This window comes from Capra hircus, chromosome 10 (genome assembly GCF_001704415.2).
Source record: "Capra hircus breed San Clemente chromosome 10, ASM170441v1, whole genome shotgun sequence".
Lineage (NCBI taxonomy): Eukaryota > Metazoa > Chordata > Mammalia > Artiodactyla > Bovidae > Capra > Capra hircus.
This window is the reverse complement of record NC_030817.1, coordinates 316,000-341,221: the sequence shown is the minus strand read 5'-3', so window position 1 is coordinate 341,221 and position 25,222 is coordinate 316,000. Positions and strand designations below refer to the sequence as shown.

The 25,222-nt window shown below is 41.2% G+C and overlaps 1 protein-coding gene across 2 annotated transcripts in view; it reads left to right on the top strand.

The window, feature by feature from the left end:
• CTDSPL2 (CTD small phosphatase like 2) overlaps positions 1–14,878 on the top strand; it is an 82,309-nt gene extending 67,431 nt beyond the window's left edge. For both annotated transcript variants that reach the window (XM_018053825.1, XM_018053824.1), the window contains exons 9-13: positions 2,606–2,668; positions 2,773–2,852; positions 6,048–6,174; positions 9,274–9,369; positions 10,022–14,878. In XM_018053825.1, coding sequence (XP_017909314.1) covers positions 2,606–2,668; positions 2,773–2,852; positions 6,048–6,174; positions 9,274–9,369; positions 10,022–10,087 — 432 coding nt within the window. In that variant the 3' untranslated portion in view covers positions 10,088–14,878. The remainder of the gene's footprint in view (positions 1–2,605; positions 2,669–2,772; positions 2,853–6,047; positions 6,175–9,273; positions 9,370–10,021) is intronic.

Here is a 25,222-nt window from a genome sequence, read left to right as displayed (position 1 = left end):
CTGCTTTTGTCTTTTAATCCTGAAACACCTTCCTGTGTTTCAAATCGTGAACCTGCTCTGAGAGTAGGAACATTTGCAGTGAACAGTTTCTATTCTCGTGGTAGGAAAACACTCTGGCGCTCTGTTCCCCCATGTCAGCGCTGCCTTTCATCCCCAGGAAATAGCCACATTATGACAGCAGTGTCAGATTTTAAGATGTGTGTTACACTTTTAAGTGTAGTCAAAGTCGTCGAATCATAACGAAGTCTCAGTTTTTACCTGATCCAGAAGTGCGAGAAGTGGGAAATGTCCCCTCTGTACAGTGTTCCACTGATTATGCTTAGATAGTGCTGTTTAAATAGAAGTGTTCCTCTACAGTGAGAGTATTCTAGGTTTCAGAGGAGACAAACCCCAAATTGTAGAGGCCCTGTTTATTTTAATTTACAATATGAGCAAGTGATAGGGATATTGAAAGCAAATGGAAGCATTTATACACATGCAGAAATGAAGTATTTTTGGTTGTTAAATGCATTTAACTGCTTCTTAGCAGCAGACAGAGGGCTCTGATGGTTCATGGCTTATCATCTTCCATGAGATAAGGTTGACTGAAAAAAAGTATTGACTGAATTGATAGTTTTTTCCTTAACCATTACAAATATATTTTGATGTGTTCCATAATGAATATAAATTGATTTTGTCAGTTAAGGTAGTAATTACTTGGACTATCAAATAAGGTGTGTTGAAAACTACCAAACTATACCAAATATTTTAGGATGCAAATGTTAAAATTAATTAGAAGCGCAAATCTAGTTAAAAATTTTGTATCTCATCCTAAAGGACAGGGATTGGATACTAGTGATTTTGTTATTTGCTAGTGCTGGGAGCGTGTGACTTACTTCATTTTTGATTAGTCAAAGCTGCTGAGATCAGCTGCCTTATAACAGGATTAGAAATGAGTAAATCTCGGTTATGCTGGGCTCCCCTGGTAACTCAGACTATAAAGAGTCTGCCTGCAGTGCCGTAGACGTGAGTTCAGTCCCGGGGTCGGGAAGATCCCCTGGAGAAGGGAATGGCAACCCATTCCAGTGTTCTTGCCTGCAGAATCCCACGGACAGAGGAGGCTGGTGGGCTACCGTCTGTGGGGTCGCAAGGGTCAGACACTACTGAGTGACTAACACACACTTTGACTTATTATTCTAGCCTGTACGTGGGAATAGGGTGATATTATTACCGTATCAGTAGTTGTTTGAGATTTGTCTTCCACAGTGATCGATTCTTAAGGAAATTCAGTGGCTGTCCTTCTGGTGTGTAGCTGTCCTGTAGTATGTGGTCTTGCCTTTCCTTCTCAATTTTGTTTATATTGCTTAAGGCAGGCTTATTTGCCTAAATCTGTTTATTATTAAACTCAATTTATTTGACAGATTTTTATCATATACTTACTATATATTTGGCTTTCTCTTACACTGTTTGGGCTTTAGAAATTACGAAGACTGTTAGTACATAGTCCCTTTCTTCTAAAATCCTTTGCCCGATTTCCCTGTTCTGCTCTGAGACATTCACGGAACTAGCTTTTTATCAAAGGTCATTTTTGTTTATATGTGTACTGATGACACAATTAAATATGATGAAGCCTAAATTTTGAATTTGTTGCCACCACAACTTTAAAAAAAAGTCTGAATCAGGTGAATCTGGTGCACAGATGTTCTCTAAGTATTTGCTTTTCATGCTTTTTGACTTTAATAATCACCTTTGAGTGAAGTACAAACGTCTCAAAAGTTTTTTGTCACAAAATAAATATAATTTAAAGGCGTTAAAGTCTTTTGTAAATCAGTGTTTAGTGGTTGTTCATGACTTCTGTTTCTGTGCTTCTTGAAAATATTATAAGAGCTCCGTTAAATACAGGCAGAAAGACAGACAGAAGTAAGAGAATAATGTATTTAGAGTCAGTTCTTTGGTTACTGTAGTCTGTCCTGATATTGTCAGTTGGTTTTGATAACTGGTGTTTGATTATTATGTTTTCAATCTCAAGTAGCCCAGCAGTGCTAATTTAGATACCACATCTGAATCAGTAAGTGTAGAACAAGCTTGATTTCTGAAAAATTCTTGTTAGTTAAACCCACCAATCCAGACATCTCCTTCTTAAACATTATTTACCTTAATAGAAATTGAAAATAAAGGTATTCTTAAGCAAGTGAGAAGAAATTCTGAGTGATCATTGAGGAAGGTCATTGAGACAGGTCAGCTAGAGGTGGACACACAGCCTGCCTAATAATTGGATGGATGCTACCTGGCTGGAAGATGGAGCTGATTGGTGGATCAGAATCTCAGAGGGCAACCTGCCGTTCTTAGTTTACCTGTTCATTAAAATTGCATTCAAAAGGTCTGTTATATGCTGCTGTTTAACTATTAAAAAGTGAAATGATCACCAGCAATTATTATTACCCTACCAAAAGATTGTTTTAAGTGATTTTTGGTATGTGAAATATATTTGGTCAAGTGGTACTTAGTAAACTTTTTTATTCATATGAACTTTTAAATTATATTCGAAGTTAGAACATATCTTATAAATAAGTTGTTTCTGTTTTGTATTTTTATTTGCTGAAGCTTATCTTTGTGTTTTTTTCAGGTTTACGTGAGATTAAGACCATTCTTCAGGGAGTTCCTGGAACGAATGTCTCAGATGTATGAGGTGAACAGACTTAAGTTAATTATTTAAGCATTTTTATTTTATTCAATGCAGTGCCCATATTTAGATCATGTGTAATGACTACTTCTTTTCCCCTGAATTTGTAGATCATTCTTTTTACTGCTTCTAAGAAGGTGTATGCAGACAAGTTACTGAACATACTAGACCCTAAAAAGCAACTGGTCAGGTAAATTCAATTAAGAAATAGTGGGAATGTCTGTCACACTGAACTATGAGATTATTATGATTCTATTTAATTTTGATGGCCATTTTTAGTTGGCTGCATTTATAGAGATTTGTTGTGTTAAACGGTGAAAATAAGTGATTTTTAGTTTTTTACCCCCCCAAACTCTTTAAGAGTTCCTAATTAAACTCCAGACAGACGTTCTTTAATGGATGCAGAGATCAAATGTGTCTATTCACTTGCACATCTGTGCCCTCACTTCGGGGCTGGGGGGACTGGGGGTGTGTGGAGTTTCTCACTGTGCGTGATGTTCTCACTTAATGCTTCTGAGATAGTGCATGTTACGTCATCTTTTTAATGACATAGAAATGAAAGTTAATTTTAACAAAAAAGATCAAATTAAACTCCTGGTTTTTTTTTCAAGAGCAAATTTATCTTCCATGGAAAGAAAATGTTACATGAGTCTAATTGGAAATTGCAGTTGGTTTAGTCACTCAGGTTATTCTGATCTGGACTCAGTTCCTTGTGTGTGTGTCCTAAGCCAGCAGATGCAGTGTATTACTGGTTAGGTGGGGGTGTTTTCAGTAATTTAAGACAGTTTGAAAATTAGTTTCATTACTTCTGTCAACTGAAGTGAGACACCAAGACTCAGCAGTCTAGCTGCAGCCTCTGAAGTATAGGAGCTAATCTGTGAGTTTTGATCAAGAGCTGAGAAGTGCAGGAAAAGGCTCCTGAAGGCTTTGGGAGCTGGGTGCTCATCTTCTTGAATATTTCCTCACATATTCTCCTAGTGGAAAATCCTAAACTTAATTTCTACTGTTAATAGTACTTTTATTATTGAGTGGTTTCAACTATAGTGAAAGGCTTTTCCTAATGTCCACATTTAGGAGATTTTTCCCTCTTTAAAAAAAAAAAAAAATTTAAAGGACCAAAATTTGTCGTTTAGTCAGTTTCCATTTTATCTTCCATATAAACAAGCTTCAGACACACAAATGAAAATGGTATTTTATTTTCATAAAAGTATATTATAATTTATGCTCATTTTACCTGATAATAAAAGCATACAAGTGACCTTGCTCTGATGACTTCACTCATTCTGAAGATTTCTGTTTAGCGCCTCCAGTGTTCCAGGGAACAGTGGTGAGCGGCATACGCCCTTCCCTTTCAGAGCTCGCATTTTGCTAGGGGACAGATCATAGCCATGCAGTTGTGATACTGTGAGTTAGAAGCCCTCTTTAAACTAGTTTTATAAAACCTACGCCTTTGGGAGTTTAAATGTGTTTCATCAAGTTGTATTTTGAAAAACTTAGAACAAGAAAAGCTTCTTGAACTGTGCGTTGCCTGCACCAAGAGCACTGTAGGGCGTCACCTGTGTTGGTGACAAGGTCGGTCCAGAAAGTCCCACGAGTCTGAATGCTCATTCGATGTCCAGCAAAAGTAGCTTCTTTTTAAAATTGAAAATACATGCTACTAACCCTCAGATTGGAGAAGGCAGTGGCATCCCACTCCAGTACTCTTGCCTGGAGAATCCCATGGATGGAGGAGCCTGGTAGGCTGCAGTCCGTGGGGTCACTAAGAGTCGGACACGACTGAGTGACTTCACTTACACTTTTCACTTTTACGCATTGGAGAAGGAAATGGCAACCCACTCCAGTGTTCTTGCCTGGAAAATCCCAGGGACGCCGGAGCCTGGTGGGCTGCCGTCTATGGGGTCGCACAGAGTCGGACATGACTGAAGCGACTTAGCAGCAGCAACACTCAGATTCCTGCTAACTGGAAGGAGTTTATAATTGAATTAAAGTAATCATTAGTCTCCATATACATACTCAGCTAGCTGTCCCCTGTGTCTGGTGAGTTGCTGCTATAGAAGAAGTTATCAGTGTGATAACTTGTATCTGGATGTTTATACAGATAAAATGTAGGATCTTATTTAGGTCCAACCAGAACCTAAATTCTTTTGTCTAGCCTTGTATTTTCAAAGTAGGACTGTCTTTAACCCTTTCAGACGTAGATGATCATTGGAAAAAACTGTTTATACTGTTACATTTTGTCTGGTTTTAAGATTCTTCCCCTTTTCCATGACCATTGGCACTGATTAAAATACCAGTTACTGGTTGTTCTTAGACCTATGACAGATTTTGTTGGTAGAAAATGCCCCTTTCTTAAAATTGGAGAATTAAAAATATTATGAATGTGTAAGTCCTAGCTCCTTAAAAGTTGTATAGTGGGATTAAGACACAAGGAAGCCAAACTACCAAACTATTAGTGTCTGCAAGCAGTGTTTCAGGATGGTCTGCACCAGCTATTAGCAATGCTCAGAAGCTGATATATTCTGAGCGCTACATAGAGATTATGTGAATACTACATGTATGTAAATATTACAAAACTTAATAGCTTTCCTTTTAAAATGATGTAATGTTTTTCAGTTTTCACTGGTGAAAGATCAATTTTGTAACACTTAAATCTGAATTCATCCTTTCATTCAATCCTTGTTTTTTCAAATGATCACACACACAGTTAAAGCACGGGTGTTTGGGAAAAGTTGAAATGATGGAATGTTTTGGCCTCTGCACCTTTCCTCAAAATCTATAAGAGAAACTAAAAACTTTTTTTTTTTAATGCCAACACGGAAACATTCCTTCTTACATTTTCTATTCTGGCATGTGCAGGGATAGGGAGGCTGTGTGGCCTTCTGGTTAGAGCAAAGGACTGGGAGCCAGGAGGACCCTGGGTCCCATTGTGGGGCTAACCGCTGACTTACTGTGTGACCTTGGGCAAGTCACTTGACCTCCTTGTGCCTCAGTCAACCATCTGGAAAATTGGTTAAAAAGCAGGACCTCGATGACAACCAGATGCTGCATCTGAACTGAGCTCTCCTGGGTAAATAAATTACAAAAACAATTTACAGAGTTTTTCATCCCTCTTTGTCATTTAAATATAACATTTTGGGATAAACCAAAGTTCTTTAAGACATGGTAATATTTGGTTGTAAGGTTTCAGTAATTGCTAAGAATTTTTATAAGACCGTAGCCCGAAGCCTAGGCCCACACTTGTAATTGAATTTCCTTTGTGAGAGAAAATGATAAGGCTTAAACTGTAAAGCCTGTGGTATGTGTACTGTATATATGTTTCAGTACGTCTTGTGCTTTTTACAGATACATTACCTTTTAGTTAATTTGTTTTTACTTTTATGTTTAGGCACCGGCTTTTCCGTGAACATTGTGTTTGTGTACAAGGAAACTATATAAAGGACTTAAATATCCTTGGAAGAGATCTTTCAAAAACTATAATAATTGACAACTCACCGCAAGCCTTTGCATATCAGGTAGGAAGAAGGCTGCTTAAACAGTATGATGGGACAGCAGGGTTTTCACTGGTGGAATTTCCTTGTTTAATGTCATCTTAGAATTAGAAGTGCCAAATTAGTATATTCCTTGTGGAAATTCTTCTTTTAAATGAAGTACAACATACATGTAAATTTGAAATAGTAAAACCCTAAGAAGGGTGCCGGGGTCCAGCCCTGGTGGATCCAGGGAATTCAAAGTGGGGATGGAGTTGGTGAGGAAAAACTTATTTATTTAGAAATATAAAGAGAGATTAGGAAAGAATAGTGTAGTAGGAAAATTAGTGGAGAAAAGAGGCTGATATTCCTTGGTTTACATGGAAAGCTAATAAAGTTTCAAGACAAGAAACTTGCACCGTCTGCGTTGGGCCACAGGCACCCGCTTGAATAGCGGAGGGTGCCCCGCCTTGGGCTCCCTCTCACGTGGGTCTTAGAAGCCCGGGCAAATAAGTAGACACGGAGAGCCTCCGGTTCCAAGGGATCAGCCTGAAAAAGAGAGGGAGGGAGAGGGAGAAAGAGAGAGAGAGTCCACACGGGGGAGGCCAAGCTTGTGCAAAACCCCCATAACTTTATTTTTAAAAGGTGTTTACATACCCTAAGTTTTACATAATGGAAGATGCAGAGTCATGCAGGGGCAGCAGTCCTGAGCCTTGTCGACACTGGGCTTTCCTTCTGCAGGGCTTTCCGGACACAAAAGGTCTCAGGTGATTTACGTTGTCTTCCGGCCAAGAGGCCTGTCAACACTCTGTGGCTCTCTTCCTTGATGAATGTTAATCTCATTTCCCCTGAAGTGTTTTTCTTTAATCTGCATCACCCTCAAAGCACTAGAGTTACATCCCTATAGAACAATGGTACAGTGGGTTCTAACAAAGAAGGTACTTAACTCAAAGATCTGTGTTGCTGCTTGTTTTTTTTTTCTATATACCAACTATATCAACAAATAAAAGATATGAAAACTTGGCAGCAAGTATTGGCTCAACAAATGAAACCCTTAATCAGTCCTGTTCTAATGATTCTGACTCCTCGGAAGCCCGTACATTTCTAGGATGTTTTGAGCTTCCTGCGCCTCTCGCGGTAGGGAGGCCGCAAACACTCACACGCACAGCTGTAAGAGTCCTGTAAGCAGGCTAGAAAGCCATCAGAGGGGTTTTTGGATTGAAACACTCATATTATGCCCAGGAGACTTATCTAAAAGCTCTAAATTAACTTTTTCCAGGAAAAGGTGGTGGGGAGACAGCCCCTGTTAATGTCAGAAGCGGAAGCGAAAAGCGCAGTGCGGTACGGCAGGCAGACTCTGGGTTTGGGGCAGATGCAGCGAGGCTCCCTTACGGCCGGACTGGCCTTTGCCTGTCAGACCCCTCACCCTCATGGCCTCTGCCCCGGGCGGGCCTCCTCGTGCTGGCTCCCGCCAGAAGGGACTGTGAGGGACGTGCCGCGCGACAGTGTCCTTCTTCCTCTCGTTGCCGTCGAGCTGCTGAGTCGTGTCTGTTTTGCAACCCTGTTGACTGTAGCCCACCAGGCTCCTCTGTCCATGGAGCTTTCCAGGCAAGGATACTGGAGTGGGCTGCCATTTCCTCCTCCAGGGGATGTTCCCAGCCTAGGGATTGAACCCAGGTCTCCCACATTGCAGGCAGATTCTTTACCACTGGGCAACTAGGGGAGCCCCAATAGCATTCTTATCAGTTGTTAAATCAGTAATTGTAATTGTAAACAAACTTGAGAATTACACTGTGTTCTTCTAGTCTGTTTAATTTGACATTTTGAAATCTTAGACTATTTTGTCAATATATTTATACCGTTTGTCAATGTTTCTTAGACATCTAAATTCAACTCTAGTTGAGTTTGGTGGCAGTCCAGTGATGAGGACTCAGCACTTTCACTGCTGAGGGCCTGGATTCCACCCCTGGTCAGGGAGCTAGGCTCTCACAGGCCGTGCAGCACGGCACAGACAGACAGACAGACACATACGTAGGTAGACAAAGAGATGGGCCATCTTTGCAAGATAGATTTTACATTGAGTATGTTCATGAGATATTACTGAGATTTCCATCAGAATAAATCAGTGTAGAACTGGGATGTGGGAAGGGGGTTGAGTGTAGATGGAACAAGACTTGCCCTCAACTTCTGTGTTTCAGAGAGCCCACAATAGAACACGGGAGAGAGTGCATACAAGGGGGAAGGGTGGCACATGGCACTGAGACATGTTCAGTGTAGGTCACTGCTTCTCATTTCCTTGCATTTTAAATGTTTTTAAGAATTGGTTCATAAAATAATTTCAGTTACCCTCCATCTTAAACACAGTGTTCTGTGTAAATATTAAAAGATATATTATCCTAGAGAATGTTTACTATAAAACAAATATGGTTTGTAGATTTTAGATTTTAGCGAAACACCATTGAGCCAATTTGTTGTGTTCCTACTGTTTCAGAGCATCTTGTTAGGGAGTAAAATCTGTCGGGAGTAAGCCAATGAATGCGTACATGGTTGCTCGCTGTCTAAGACGGCAGTGTTCCTTTATTCAGAATGCCTCGCACTGACTGATATTCTCTAAAGAGTAATGTTGTTAGTTATGTTAACACAAAGCTTATTTCAATGAATATTTCTTGTTAAGTTTTATATACACTAGACTGGGGCTTCCCTGGTGGCTCAGACGGTAAAGCGCCTGCCTGCATTGTGGGAGACCCGGGTTCGATTCCTGGGTTGGGAAGATCCCCTGGAGAAGGAAATGGCAATCCACTCTAGCCGTCTTGCCTGGAGAATCCCATGGACAGAGGAGCCTGATAGTCTACAGTCCATGGGATCACAAAGAGTCGGACACGACTGAGCGACTTCACTGTCACTTTATATACACTAAGAATTACTCTGAGAAACCAGTTAGGTTTCAGTTTATTCCTTAACATCTGTGTCTGGCACTATTAAGATGTCAAAGAATGTGACAGGCATAAACTCTGATGGCATTCCTTTTTTAAAGGAACTTAATAGATTAATATATACTAAAATCTGTTACTCCTTTTTATAGCTTTTCCAGCTTAGGCGAACTGTAAATGAAAAGTAGAGTTAATTCCTGATTTATCGTTTTAGCTATCTAATGGAATCCCTATAGAAAGCTGGTTTATGGATAAAAATGACAATGAACTACTAAAATTGATTCCATTTCTGGAGAAGCTAGTAGAACTGGTGAGTATATCTTTTCATTTACCTTCTTGTTAGGTTTTTGTTGCTTTAACTCTATTGAAATAAATCTTTTCAGTTGTTTTTTATCTGTACTGATGTTTTAAGTAAACTTGGTGAGAGATTAGGGCAGAAGTTGAAAAAGATTATACCTTGTAAATTATATTATGTTTATCAGTATTTAAGATTTTATACATTGTTTTATTTCACCACACTTCCTATGGCAAGTCACTAACTAGTTGTGTTAAATCGGTTTTGTAGTTCAGGTCTAGAGTTAATGCTTACGGTACTGAAATTTTATTCTGGGAATCTTTTCTGCTATACCCATGGATTAAATTTAAAACTACTGTGTAAAATAGACTTCAGTGGCTTAATGCTTTACCTGTCTTTTGGTTTGATCTCTTACTGCATCACTGTTCTTACAAAATTGATACATTAATGACAGGCTTTTCTTTTTAATATAAATTTAAGTTTACTTCTATGTAGTGTCTTTGTATTTGGCAAAAATAATAAATTATAAAATTATAAAATAATTATAATATTTATAATAATTATAAAATAAATAGCCATCATTTCCCTGCAAAGTAAGAATGTTCCTGATGCTGTGAGGCTCGTGGCTTTTACGTTACGTGGCTTTTAAAATGTCTGTCCCCGACAGAATGAAGACGTCCGACCACACATCAGAGACCGGTTTCGCTTGCATGACTTGCTGCCCCCCGATTAAGTGCAGAGACTTGTCAGACCGCTGGAGGGGAGAGGATGCAGGACCCTTTTGGACTAAGACAAAAGCATTGCCATTACTGTTGAAATTTTGCATTTTTGTACCCGTCTTGCTTTTCTTATCTTGGTGCCCAGTAATAATCAAGGGTTACAGAAAGAGACTTTCTCTCAGATTGAATACACACAGTAGGTAGGCGAAAACAGAAGCGTCTTTAGAACTAGTGCAACTCCAGTGAAATTTTTTTATGTACAGGACATCTGCAGTTTATAAAGAATTCTGTTTCTGCCACCAGCAGTTTGACCTGTAGTCACACAGGATTTTATGATAATAACAGAGATGAAAATGGACTTTTATTTTCTCTCTGTTTGGTGCTCTAAGTGGGTTTGTAGCCACTTTTCTGTTACTTTAAAATTCTCATTTCAACAGGAATGGCCAGTAAAAGTTGTTTTATTTTTCCTGTTAAGGTTTATAACCTTTTTACATTTTTGACCTGTATTATTAATAGATTAGAATTTCATTATGCATTCCTTTTAGTTGAGGCGCTTCATAGTTTTCTGGAAATAGTAAATTTTTAGTTTTTTATTATACATTTGAATGGCCGTTTTCCTGCTTTGTCTGCCTGCATATTGTATATTTGTTTAAAAAATATCCTCTACTTTTAGTCCATGTAAGTTTCATTTAGAGAGAACATGCATTTATATTTTGTTTCTGTAATATTCTACTGTAGGTGAAATCTTTTCAAAAATCAAGAGACTGGGTAGATAAGAATATATGAATGACTTAATATTCAAAAGATGTAGACCATTGTGATGGCGTGTGTTCCAAGTGGTACTATCTCGCAGTGGCACACAGACCTGATGGATAAAGGTATACCTCAGACCTCACTGTGCTCACCAGTCTTTGAGGAGGATGGATTGGGTCACCTGTTGGGCTTGATTTGGTTGCTGATGCCTTTGGTTTTCTCCAGGAATGAAGTATTCAGCACAGTGATTCAGTATTTTTAGTTCCTTTGCATGGGCTGGTAGTACCTCTGTTATGCTCTCGGTTACAATCAATTCAGACTCTGTGTAACAGTCTTGGTACCGTGCAGTAGCTATGCATAACCCCGTGGCACAGTAGACCCCCAAGCCGCCAGTCAGTCAGGATGCTCTCCTAGCGGCTTTCTGTGCGGCATGAAAATAGTCTTCAAGCCTTGGTTCTCTGATGCAGCTACCACAAGAGGTCGATATTTTTATAGTGGCGTGTAATCTCTTTTTCGGGAGGCTTTTTATGGAGGTAGAATTTGTAAAAGTTAGGATGCTTTGCCTCTCAACTGCAGTAACATGCCACAGGCTCAGACTGTTTTTGTGTAAAGGATGTCAAAGAACGGCACTTTTTCTAAAGAGAAGTTTGATATTTTGTATGCTTGTTAAGAAAGTACAGTATTGGAAATTAAAGGTGGACAACTGATAATTGAGGAGTATGTCACTTAATTTTTTATGTATATTACCTGTTTACTTGTACAACTTATTGTACAAATTACATGCAGCTTCATTTTCAAATGAATCCTTAAAATAAGGAAATCTTTTTAGGAAAACATTTAATTTTTGTATTTTTGATTTTAAAGGCATGAGTTATGTCAACTTTCAGTGTATTAATGAAGATTTTAACTTTTCATCAGGTTGAGTGTTTTCTTACTATATTATCTGTTGTGTATGTAGCTAGCATATTGTGTCACTGAACTGTTTAAAAATCTAGCATGTAGAGCAAGCCTGTTTTGTGGAAAATCCTTATTCATTAAAAAAAAATAATCATGGCAGATTTTCTGCAAAAAAAAAACATTTGCAATTCAGAATATTGGGGGTTTTTTTGTTTGTTTTTAATTTAAAGAAGGGTATTTTGCTCGCAGGGAAAAACAATGCAGACTCGTTTCAGTGAGAATCTTTGGGATGTATCTATCTTAGGCATCTGGGCATCTCTCTGCTGCTTGTCTCCTGTCTTTCTTGAAATAAAATGTACATATGTTACCTTCACATATGCTCTTGCTCAAAATTGTGAACCTGGTTACATTTCTCCTTGCTCCCTTTTTATGTTCAAACAGCAAAACCTATTTACGGTCTAAACTTTCAGCTCACATTATAATTGCTGAAAGCTTTACCCGTTAAGTACATATATAGACTCTGTGGGCTTTCCCAGAACTAGAAGGGAAAGGTAAGCACCTGTATAAACCATTGTGCCGATAGGCACTTTAAAAACTACTTTAACCACCTTTTATTTGTAAAGCTGCTTTTGATCCCCTGCTGGAGAGTTCCTTTAAGTCAACTGACAAATGAATCAAGCCTAACAAGATTCAGTAAAGAAATAAGCTAGGGGAGAATCTTCTATGGCCTGAGAAAATTTCTTGATATCAATTTAATATATTTTTTTCATTACTTGATTTGAGTCATTTTGAATTTGTTATTAATACAAAATCTAGAATAAGTCAGAGACCGTTATCCAGCTTCCTTCCTCCTTAATATGTTTTCTTAGCCCTTCTTTCCTTTATCTGTTGGTAGATGTCGTCTTGCACATTTCCATTTAGTTAAATGGGGGTGTTTATGAATTGATGTGCCCAGCCCCTTCAGTTCACACAGGAAACGTGAACTCTTAGAAACTGACCACAGTAAATGCAGGAGAGATGGATACCTGATATAACACAGAAAAGGTGACCTGTATACACATCACAGCTCTGAAGTGCATATTATAATTGTGATATTTCCAGTGGTAAATGTCTGACTTTCAAAGACATTCTTTTAAATATTTGTATTATTGTTAGGATGTTTTAATCAGTTGTGTTTTTTAACGCCATGTAATATATGTAGCCCTGATCAGATTTATAGCAGCGTATTTCTCCTTGGGTCTTAAAGTTGACAACAATTTAAAAGCATAAATTGTTTTATATTAGCTAGTATGTATATTTATTTACCCAATGGCTTTATCTTATTTCCCAGAATTTGGAGGGGGATTTGTTGAAAGCATTGTAACTTCTATAAATGGCTATTTTCTTGTAACTGTCAGTGAAAATGGATGTGTGTATTGCTTTTTTATATTTCTCTGGTTTTCCTGGTTTGTTTGTTTGGGGGGTTTTGGGGGGAATGGTTAAACATAGAATCTTTTTTTTTTTAAAAAAGGTTATCTTTGGCCAATGACTTTTTCAATTAGATATTTCTTTCATTTAACCATCTAAAGAAGTCTGTTTTCATTGTTTTGTTCAGTCAACTTCCCTGAAAAACAGAGACTTCATCTCATCAATGAAGAACGCATTTCATTATTCCTACAAATCTTTACAGCAAGCACAGACTTCTTCATAAGGACCAGATCTTTTCCACGTCTTCTGTCAGTCACATAAAGCTGAAATGTAAAGGACACTGACGCCTTCATTTAATTGTACTAACATGATGGTGTTATATACTACATCATTAGCTAGTTAAGGTTTTCTGACCTGAATTCTCTTTGTCTTCCTGGGTATTTATTTGTTATCTCTTTTAATCTTGTGTATCTAAATTAACTTAGTGTTAATAGTCACCCACCGAATAACTATGCCAAGCAACTAGGAAAGAATGTCTATTTTATTTCCCCTTATAGGGGAAGAGTGGACTGGGAACAAAAGTGTATGGGCCAAAAGGTCTTAGGTTGTCATTCATCCACTTTCTTATTCCTCTCATGAAGCTGTTTTTGAGGATAATATTTTTTTCAGTGCTTATGTGCTTGATTATGTCATTACTTTTCATGTCTTCCCCTGAGTTAAAAGCCTACTAGGAACCTGTATAAAATAGAATTTGAAATTTCAGAATAAGAACCACAGAACTCAGTACCTTATATCTAAATGCTACGTAAATTTTAATTGGAATCCACGTCTCAACTCACTAGGATACATTTTTATAAAATGTTTCTCTTTATCTTGAATTAAAATTACTTGCCCAGAGGCAGAATTCCAGGGTTATAATGCATTTTGAGAAATTTTTTAAAAGGGGAGTTGAGAGCAAGAGGTTTATACTTACTTTATGGTTTTGATACTAGTATTTTAAAAGACATCAGTGGTTCCCAAACCTGATTGTTCATTTGTGTTACTCTCTGGAGCTTTCGAAATACAGATTCCTGAGGCCTTAACCTCTGCAGAATTGTCTTTGAGTCTAGAGTGGGGCCTGAGATTTCCGTGTTTTTTAAAAGCTCTCCAAATGATTCTGATAGATTTGGGCAATCACTGCTTAATGTGACAGTGGTTTGAGAGTAGGCTACAAAATAAAGTTTACCAGAGATTTCTTTGTGGTGGAGTTTACCAGATTTCACAGAGCTTATTCAGGATACATGGAGGAATAAAGAAGATTGAGGCTACTGCTCATTATCATTGTCTTTCATACTTTAAGAGTTTGCGTTTCGAGCGCTTGAAATAGTTGATCATATACACAGCTGAAGGACATATCCCTGAATGAGACCATTATATATATTAACTGTAAAATATTTCACTATTTTTTTATTTTATAAATCTTTGTAGAAATAAGCAATGAAATACTACTTTCATCTTTTGAAATGGGATTTTTCAAGGCAGTGTCCTTTTGGCATTAAGGTAGGGGGGAGTTAATATTCTCTCTGCCTTTTTCCACATGAATCAATATAAATCATGGACATTTAAAATACTCGATTTAATTTCTACATATTTACTATGCAGTATAGCCGTGAACAAGTAATGTAGAATTAGTTTTCTCATCTTCAAATGCCCTGATCACCCTACCTCACAGGGTTGTTGTGGGGATAAATAAAACTTTTATGGAAGCACTTTTCTTTGGTGATATTTTATCAGCCACTGGAAACTATAATATCTCACAGCTCACATTTGTATAGTGCTTTGTTTACAAGTACACAGTCTTCATGTTGCTTTCCCTTTGGGTGGGTGGCCTCCAAGGAACAGAGCAGGTTGGATACATGTATGTATGTGGCTTAGTCCCTTTGCTGCTCACCTGAACCTCAACAACACTGTTAGCTACACCCCAATAAAAATAAAAAGTCTGTGGGGGTGGGGCGACTGAGCAGGGAGCAGTCTGGAAAGAGACGGAGCAGGCTGCCAGGGAGGCCCCCGTGAGCGTCACGGGGGCGCTTGGTGAGGGAGTGCTGAGTGGGAAGAAGAGATGAACGCTGCAGAAATTAAAGCGCGGTGGTAAATGGTTTGGGAAGTCTGGTAGGTGATTGGGGTAGCAGGCTCATGTAAATGACGCAAGGTTGGCATTCTCTTGTGAACCAAATGAACTAGGGCTTTTAGTAGCTCATATAATGAGCTTTAGTATATTTGATGTATGACAACCCTTGAAGGTACCTTTGACGAGACTTCCCAGTGACGGTTAAAGTGATGTAAAAACGCTGCTTCACTATGCCAGGCTCTGGATGGCAGAAGAAAGCAAGCCTGGCGTTGCTCTCCAGCTGTGACAGCCCGGCAGTGGAGACTGACGTTGAGAAAAGGGACGGAAAGGACACTTGGGGACGCTAACAGCACAGTCTGCAGTCAGGCTCCGGTTGCCTGAAGCATCTGTGCAGCGTTTATGGACTGTTGAGCCCAGCTTGGTTGGGTGGGGGTAAATTAAGCAAGGGAGCACATCAGACTTGTTCTAGAAAGATCACTGGCGATCGAATAGGGACTAGGTTGAATGGGGCGCTAGTTAGAAATACAGGTTGTGGACCTGGTTCTCCCTGCAACCAGTTTCCTTTCCCCGTGATAACAGATGGTTAAGATGTGTTGGGTGCTAGCACCATGAATGGGTAGCCTGAGCCTGGAGGTTGGCACAGCTCTAGGGGGAGTGTGGCTTGTCCAGGTTAATGACGGATAGAGAGGCACTCTGATTTTATGTCACTACAAAAAGTACAGAAGAGATGTGTAGGAGTTGAAAGGAGACCTGCTGTCATTGATTTCGTGTTATGGGAAGGCTCTTCAGGGAAAGAGGGTAAAAATGGAGAAAGTCATTAGTTTCTACCTCAAATCAGTGATTTTGGTATTTTATAGGTTTTCTTAAGGTGGGGCACACAGCATGTGTTGTCTTAGTTCCCTGACCAGGGGTTGAGCCCAAGCCTCCTGCATTAGAAGCGAGTCTTAACCACTGGGACTACCAGGAAGTCCCTATGAATGGTTTTAACTTGGAGCACAAATCTCTAGGCTCACTTTCATTCATTTCCCTTCTTATGAAACTAAACCACAGTCAGATGGCTGCTTGGTAGTAAGGGGAGAACTAGCGGGAACCCTGACGGCTAGGGCCAAGGCGGCTGGGTGCGCTCACCTTCATCTCGGCTGGGCATCTGCCAGAAGTCTGCAGGGCACTTCAGCCTTATTTCTGGGGACTGAAAATCTTGGGTTTTTTTTGGTCTCCTATCCCCTATATCTCACCTTATTTCTATTAACATTGAAGAGGCATTGTCTTAGAACATCTTCAAACAAATTAATACAGATGACTACATTACCACTTCAGAAATGGTGTTGCTTTCCGGAGTCTTCACCTTAGTGTGATTGAATCTGCCACCCCTTTAGCCAATTATTTACTATTTCCTAGTTCAGGTCATGCTACAGTGTGTGGGCTGACTAGTAAGATAATACAAAAGCAGCTTTCTTTGGGACCCAGCTCTATTAGCTGTCTTTTGAGGCTCCCTTTCCTGAAGAAATACAATGGCCTGATGGGTGGATTTCTGAGAAAAATGCCTAGAAATTTATTCACGCTGTCATTCCAGTTTAGTGCCCACTGTGTGCCAGACAGACGTGGGTGCGGCAGACCCTAGCTTCTCAGGAGTTGTCACCTGCAGGTGAGACGACTAGGACGCATTTGTTAAAAATGTTAGCTGAGGGCAATGACGGAATTGACTGGAAAGATACTGGAATACCTCATGGCATTTAGGGAAGAGCTGGACAACGACCTCAAGGGAAGGCGAGGAAGTAAGGTGGCTTGGGAAACCATCGCTTCAGCAGGAGGGCTTTCCTTCAGGCTCTTGTCGTCTGCCACCAGCTCCCAGGCCTGAGAGTCTTGAGTTCCAAATTCTAAAGTTCTAGGAAAGTATATTGCCAGGGTCCAGCCCCCACAGGATCCAGGGGAGTCTGAACGAAAAACGGCATTGGCAGATGATTTAGAGAGGGATAAGGAAAGAATATTGTAGATAAAATAGAGGAGAGAAAGAGGCTGATATTCTTTGGTTTACCTAGAAAGCCAATAAAACTCCAAGACAAGGAGTTTGCCCTGTTCACGGAGGCAACAGGTGCCCTCCCGGTCTCCAGAGGGAGTGAAGACGCAGAATGTCTTCCCGTTCAGGTCTTAGAAACGCGGGCAGATAAGTGAACGCAGGGAGCCCCTATGCTCCAAGGGATCAGCCTGAAAAAGAGAGTAAGAGAAAGAAAAAAAAAAAAACAGGGTGGCCAAGCTTCTTCGGTGAGCGAGGCCCATTATTTTTATTTTCAAAAGGGTCTTTTATACCTTTACTTGTACATAGAGGGAAATGAAAGATGCAAAGTCATACAGAGTCAGCCCAAATATTACATCTGTTTTGTCTTCATCGAAACCAGGATTTTTTCTGCAAACCTTTCCCATAGACAATGTTGTGTACATATCTTCTGGCCTTGGAGGCCTGTGGACATTTTATGACCCTCTTTTGATAAAGGCTGCTCAACCAGAAAACTTATTTTCCCTTGAAATGTTTTTTTCTTTTTACATTTCTAATCTATGTCAGCCTCAGGAAGTATTGTTACATTTCTCACGGAACAAAGGTGCAGTGAGTTACAAGAAAACCAATTAGCTCAAAAGTCTGATGTGGTTAATTTCAAGGCTACACTTGTTTTTCTTACATTCCAACTATGTTAACTAATGCACTCCCAGGCGCACAGTGGATAAGAGATAGGGGAACTTAGCAACAAGCATTGGCTCAACAGTGAAATCCTAGACCAGCTACTCTAATAACTTTAAACTCTTTGAAAGGCTCTATGTTTTAGGCTTTCCATGCCTCTCACAGTTGGGGGGCTGTAAACAATCACATGCGTAGTTGTAAAAGTCTGGGGAAACCTGCCAAGCAAGCTAGAATGCTAACAGAGGGGGTTTGAGTGGAGACACTCCTTTTATATGCAGGAGACTGTAAACTGGAGCTCTAAGTTAACTTTTTCCAGAGAAAGGTGGTCGGGGATAGCCCCCTGTTAATGTCAGAGGAGTTGGTGAAAGTCATGAAATAGTAAAACAGACATATTCTGCTTGGGGGCAGATGCTCGAGAAAGCCTAGGGAGCCCCTCGAGTCCTGAAGCCTTGCCTAACAGTTCCCTTCCACATGACCTTGTCATGGGTGGGATCTCCCGCGGTGGCTCCGGCAGTATATTTACTTCAAGACTTAAGAAGCTTAAGATCTCTCAGGTCTGTGGGCTGACGGCTCACCTGGCAGCTCCTGCCTGGGGCCTTCTGCAGCAGCCGTGCTCGGCCGTGTCTCTTCGGTGACCCCATGGGCTAGCCCGCCAGGCTCCTCTGTCCACGGGATTCTCCAGGCAAGAATCCTGGAGTGGGCTGCCATTTCCTCCTCCAGGGGGTCTGCTTGCCCCAGGGATCGACCCCGTCTCCTGCATCTCAGGCAGACTCTTACCTGTTGAGCCTCCAGGGAGGCCCAGGGGTCTTCTGTGATTACATTCGAATGATAGTGGTAGACTGGGAATTCCCCGGTGGTCCCCTGGTTAGGACTCTGAGCTTCCACTGGAGGGGTCTCAAGTTCAATTTCTCAGCAGGGAACTAACACCCTACAAGCTGCGCGGCCAGAAAGATGGTGCTTGTGGATGGAATCGTTTGACAGCTCAACTAGGCTGGACATCCAGTATGCCTTCTCTGCACCCGTGTTTGACATCTCCGCTGAGATAATCTGAAACAGCCGGGTGATGGCTGAGAATTTCTCTCTCCTTAAAACAGGTTCAGAATGTTCCAGTTCCAAATGTATGCTACACATTTCTACTCGGATGCCTCAAAGGATTGTCAAGATCTGTGTGGCCCAAACTTATCCTCATTCCTTAATGTTGAGAACCACCATTCAGGCATTTTCAGAAACATTTATGGAGCACTGACTACATGCCAGGCACTGTGAACACAGTAGCAAAGAACACAGACCAGATCCCTGTGCTCCAAACAGATATTAAACAGGGAAACAAAATCATTAGAATCTGTAAGAACTGCTACGGCAAAAGCAGAGTGACGAGATAAGGAACTGGGGAGGCCCCTGCTGGAGAGAGGCCAGGGAAGAACCTTCTGCAAAGGTAACGCAGCTTCGAAGCAGGAGGGAAAGCCAACCGTATCAAGGTGTGGGAAAAGCACTGTAGGCAGAATACAGCAAGTACAAAGTCCAAAAACAGGAAAAGGCTTCGCAGCCTCAGAGGGCCAGTAGCAATGATGTTAGTGAGAGAATGGCCTAGGGGGCTGGGTGGGAGGCAGGAGTCAGACTATGCAGAGCCTTGTGGGCCTTCATAAGGAGGTGAATTTAAACCCCAAGCAAACACCAAGCCACTAAAGGGATTTCAACGAGGAGGAAGGGGTATGATGTTTGATTTTTAAAATAAGCTGCCTGGTATGTAGTGAATGGGCTGTGGAGAGGGAAGAGCAGAAGGCAGAAAACCCACTGGAGGCAGACTATAGGAGAAGCACCTAGAGAAAGCTTGGACTACAGTGGTAGCAAGAGACGCGGGGATGGTCAAACGGGCTCAAGATTAATAGCAGAAGCAAATCGCAGACCTTGGTGACGGGCTGGATTTAAGAGGTGTGTGGCAGGAGGAATGCAAGGATAGCTCCCAGGCTTTTGACTTGAGCACCTCTAGGTGGGCGTCACTTCCACTCCTCCAGTTTCCAAAGGCATCATCCTCTACTGATTCCATCCCCTCCTCCTCCATATCCAGTCTTTTACTGTGTTAATCGGGTTCATTCAGAGAAACAGAACCAACAGGATGTGTCTCTATGGAGAGAAGTTTTAAGAAACTGGCTCACAGGGAATTCCTGGCGGTGCAGTGGTTAGCACACCCAGCTTTCACTGCTGAGGGCTCAGATCGATCCCTGGTCAGGGGAATTAAGATTGTGCAAATGGTGGGGTGTGGCAAAAAAAAAAAATTGGAGAGAAATTAGCTCATGTAACTATGGGAGCTGGCAAGTCTCAGTTCTGCACAGAAGGTCCACAGGCTGGAACCCCCAGAAGAGCTGATGCTGCAAGAGTCCAAATGCCGTCTGCAGGCAGAATCCCTTTTCCCTCAGTGTTTCCTCAGTGCCTTCAGTTGACTGGATAAAACCCATCCACCTTATGGAGGGTGACCCGTTTCACTCAAAGTTTGTTGGTTTAAAGGTTCAGTCAGCCCAGTCTGCCAGCCGTGCCCAACTCTTTGCGACCCCATGGGCGGCAGCACGCCAGGCCTCCCTGTCCAGCACCAGCTCCTGGAGCCTGCTCAAACTCACGTCCAGCGAGTCAGTGATGCCATCCAACCATCTCATCCTCTGATTAAAGGTAATTACAAACAAAAAATACATTCACAGCAATAATTAGACTGGTGTTTGACCAAAAACTGAGTACCTAGTCAAAGTGACACATAAAATTAATCATCACAGCCACTGAATCCTGTTGATTCTGACAGTTAACTACCTTTCAGATTGGTTCCTGCCTCTCAGTTGCCATTGTCTTACTTTAGGGTTGTCTTCTCAATTCATAAAATACTTATTATGTTAGATACTGTGCAAAATGCTGGAGACATAACTGTGAATGAAAGATTGTGTCTTAGGGACCTTACATGCTAGTCTTTGACTTCTGTCTTGCCTCCTTCCAATCCCTCTTTATAAATGGAGGGCTGCATAGCATTGCCTCTCACACTTTAACATAGTCATCTGGGACCAGGTCAGAGAGCTCTCAGGTGTTGCTGATCAAGAACAAACTGAGTAAGTGGACTGTAGAATATTTTCTGGAAGACTGTTAAATGAAAAGGTGCACAGGAAATGGGGAACAATGGTTGCCACCAGAAGAAAACAGAATGGCTGATGATTGTATATACCTTTAGACAACTTGAATGTTATACCAAGGAGGTGTGACATATTCAAAACAAATGAGGAAACAGCAAAAACAAAATAAAAAATATCTGAAACTGCACGCCTCTGAAAATCCTGCAGTGGAGCCCAAAGGCCAAAAGGGCAGAGTGCAGCTTAGCCCATCTTCAGTTCAGTCACTCAGTGGTGTCTGACTCTTTGCAAACCCATGGACAGCAGCACGCCAGGCCTCCCTGTCCATCACTAACTCTCAGAGTTTACTCAAACTCACGTCCATTGAGTCGGTGATGCCATCCAACCATCTCATCTGTCGTCCCCTTCTCCTCCCGCTTTCAATCTTTCCCAGCATCAAGGTATTTTTCAATGAGTCAGTTCTTTCCATTAGGTGGTCAAAGTATTGGAGGAGCTTGAGCTTCAGTCCTTCAATGAATATTCAGGACTGACGTCCTTTAGGATGCACTGGTTGGATCTCCTTGCTATCCAAAGGACTCTCAGGAGTCTCCTCCAACACCACAGTTCAACAGCATCATTTCTTCGGCCTTCAGTTTTCTTTATAGTCCCAACTCTCACATCCATACATGACTACTGGAAAAACCATAGCCTTGATTCGATGGGCCTTTGTTGGCAAAGTAACGCACGTGCTTTTTAATATGCTCTCTAGGTTGGTCATAACTTTTCTTCCAAGGAGTAAGCGTCTTTTAATTCAATGGCTGCAGTCACCACCTGCAATGATTTTGGAGCCAAAAAAATCACTGCTGCTGTTTCCACTGTTTCCCCATGTATTTGCCATGAAGTGATGGGACTGGATGCCATGATCTTACTTTTCTGAATGCTGAGTTTTAAGTCAACTTTTCCACTCCTCTTTCACTTTCATCAGAGGCCCTTTAGTTCTTCTTAGCTTCCTGCCATAAGGGAGGTATCATCTGTATATCTGATGTTACTGCTCTTTCTCTCGGCAATCTTGATTCCAGCTTGTGCTTCATCCAGCCCAGCGTTTCTCATGATTTACTCTGCATATAAGTTAACTTATTTAATTAATAAGTTATTTATTTAATATATTTATATTTAAATATATTCAGTTAAATATATAGTCTTTTTTTTAAATTTTTTATTTTTTTTAAATTTTAAAATCTTTAATTCTTACATGCGTTCCCAAACATGAACCCCCCTCCCACCTCCCTCCCCACAACATCTCTCTGGGTCATCCCCATGCACCAGCCCCAAGCAAGCTATATATTTCTCTAAATATATAGTCTTGATGTACTCCTTTTCCTATTTGGAACCAGTCTGTTGTTCCATGTCCAGTTCTAACTGTTGCTTTCTGACCTGCATATAGATTTCTCAAGAGGCAGGTCAGGTGGTCTGGTATTCCCATCTCTTTCAGAATTTTCCAGTTTGTGTTGATCCATACAAAGGCTTTGGCATAAGTCAATAAAGCAGAAATAGATGTTTTATGGGACTCTCGCTTTTTCGATGATATGGCAGATGTTGGCAATTTGATCTCTGGTTCCTCTGCCTTTTCTAAAACCAGCTTGAACATCTGGAAGTTCATGGTTCGCATACTGTTGAGGCCTGGCTTGGAGAATTTTGAGCATTACTTTACTAGTGTGAGATGAGTGCAATTGTGTAGTACTTTGAGCATTCTTTGGCATTGCCTTTCTTCGGGATTGGAATGAAAACTGACCTTTTCCAGTCCTGTGGCCACTGCTGGGTTTTCCAACTTTGCTGGCATATTGAGTGCAGCACTTTCACAGCATCATCTTTCAGGATTTGAAACAGCTCAACTGGAATTCCATCACCTCCTCTAGCTTTGTTCGTAGTGATGCTTCCTAAGGCTCACTTGACTTCACATTCCAGGATGTCTGGCTCTAGGTGAGTGATCACACCATTGTGATTATCTTGGTCGTGAACATCTTTTTTGTACAGTTCTTCCGTGTATTCCTGCCACCTCTTCTTAATATCTTCTGCTTCTGTTAGGTCCATACCATTTCTGTCCTCTATTGAGCCCATCTTTGCATGAAATGTTCCCTTGGTATCTCTAATTTTCTTGAAGAGATCTCTAGTCTTTCCCATTCTGTTGTTTTCCTCTATTTCTTTGCATTGATCACTGAGGAAGGCTTTCTTATCTCTCCTTGCTATTCTTTGGAACTCTGAATTCAAATGGGCATATCTTTCTTTTCTCCTTTGCTTTTTGCTTGTCTTCTTTTCATAGCTATTTGTAAGGCCTCCTCAGAGGGCCGTTTTGCTTTTTTGCATTTCTTCTTCTTGGAGATGGTCTTGATCCCTGTCTCCTCTACAATGTCATGAACCTCTGCCCATAGTTCATCAGGCACTCTGTCTATCAGATCTAGTCCCTTAAATCTATTTCTCACTTCCACTGTATAATCCTGAACGGTCTAGTGGTTTTCCCTGTTTTCTTCAACTTAAGTCTGAATTTGGCAATAAGGAGTTCATGATCTGAGCCACAGTCAGCTCCTGGTCTTGTTTTTGCTGACTGTATAGAGCTTCCCCATCTTTGGCTCCAAAGAACGTAATCAGTCTGACTTCGGTGCTGACCGTCTGGTGATGTCTGTGTATAGTCTTCTCTTGTGTCGTTGGAAGAGGGTGTTTGCTGCGACCAGCGCATTCTCTTGGAAAAACTCTGTTAGCCTTTGCCCTGCTTCCTCCTGTACTCCAAGGTCAAATTTGCCTGTTATTTCAGGTGTTTCTTGACTTCCTACTTTTGCATTCCAGTTCCCTATAATGAAAAGCACATCTTTTGGGGTGTTAAGGTCTAGGTCTTGTAGGTCTTCATCAGTTCAGTTCAGTTCAGTCGCTCAGTCGTGTCTGACTCTTTGCGACCCCATGAATTGCAGCATGCCAGGCCTCCCTGTCCATCACCAACTCCCAGAGTTCACCCAAACTCATGTCCATCGAGGCAGTGATGCCATCCAGCCATCTCATCCTCTGTCATCCCCTTCTCCTCCTGCCCCCAATCCCTCCCAGCATCAGAGTCTTTTTCAATGAGTCAATTCTTCATGTGAGGTGGCCAAAGGACTGGAGTTTCAGCTTTAGCATCAGTCCTTCCACAGAACACCCAGGGCTGATCTCCTTTAGAATGGACTGGTTGGATATCCTTGCAGTCCAAGGGACTCTCAAGTCTTCTCCAACACTGCAGTTCAAAAGCATCAATTCTCTGGTGCTCAGCTTTCTTCACAGTCCAACTCTCACATCCATACATGACTACTGGAAAAACCATAGCCTTGACTAGATGGACCTTTGTTGGCAAAGTAATGTCTCTGCTTTTTAATGTGCTGTCTAGGTTGGTCATAACTTCTCTTCCAAGGAGTAAGTGTCTTTTAATTTCATGGCTGCAATCACCATCTGCAGTGATTTTAGAGCCCCCCAAAATAAAAGTCTGACACTGTTTCCACTGTTTCCCCATCTATTTGCCATGAAGTGATGGGACCAAATGCTATGATCTTCGTTTTCTGAATGTTGAGCTTTAAGCCAACTTTTCCACTCTCCTCTTTCACTTTCATCAAGAGGCTTTTTAGTTCCTCTTCACTTTCTGCCATAAGGGTGGTGTCATCTGCATAGAACCATTCAACTTCAGCTTCTTCAGCATTACTGTGCTTCCCTGATAGCCCATTTAAGCTCTTTATAATAATCAGTTTACCTGTTCAGCTTATCTCCAGTTGCCAGGCATATCAGGGACCACCAGTGTACTTTCTACCTGAAACGCACTGGAGCAAATTTCACTTGGTCTTGAAAACTCCTTACTGCAGCGCTCACCTTCCGGAAACCTTTCAAATACCCTGCCGCTCCCCTCCGCGGTTAACGCTAACCTTTTGCATTTAACCTCACAGCGCTTCTTTTTGTTGCAGTCATTGCGCTGTGTCGAAACCTGTTTACCTGTCTGTTTTTGCTGCTTGATCGAGCGCTTCTTGAGGGTAAGGCTAGAGCAAATAAGTTTAGCTGACTGAGTTCCGAAATCATTCTGAGAAAGAATGAATCGTGTACTGGGTTCTGGGGGCTCACAGAAGGGAAGGTCCTCGGGCCCCAGGGTTCCCTTCGATCCCTTCGTGACGCACTGCCGGCAAACGTGCCGGGAGCTAAATCTGAGCTGTTCGGCTGG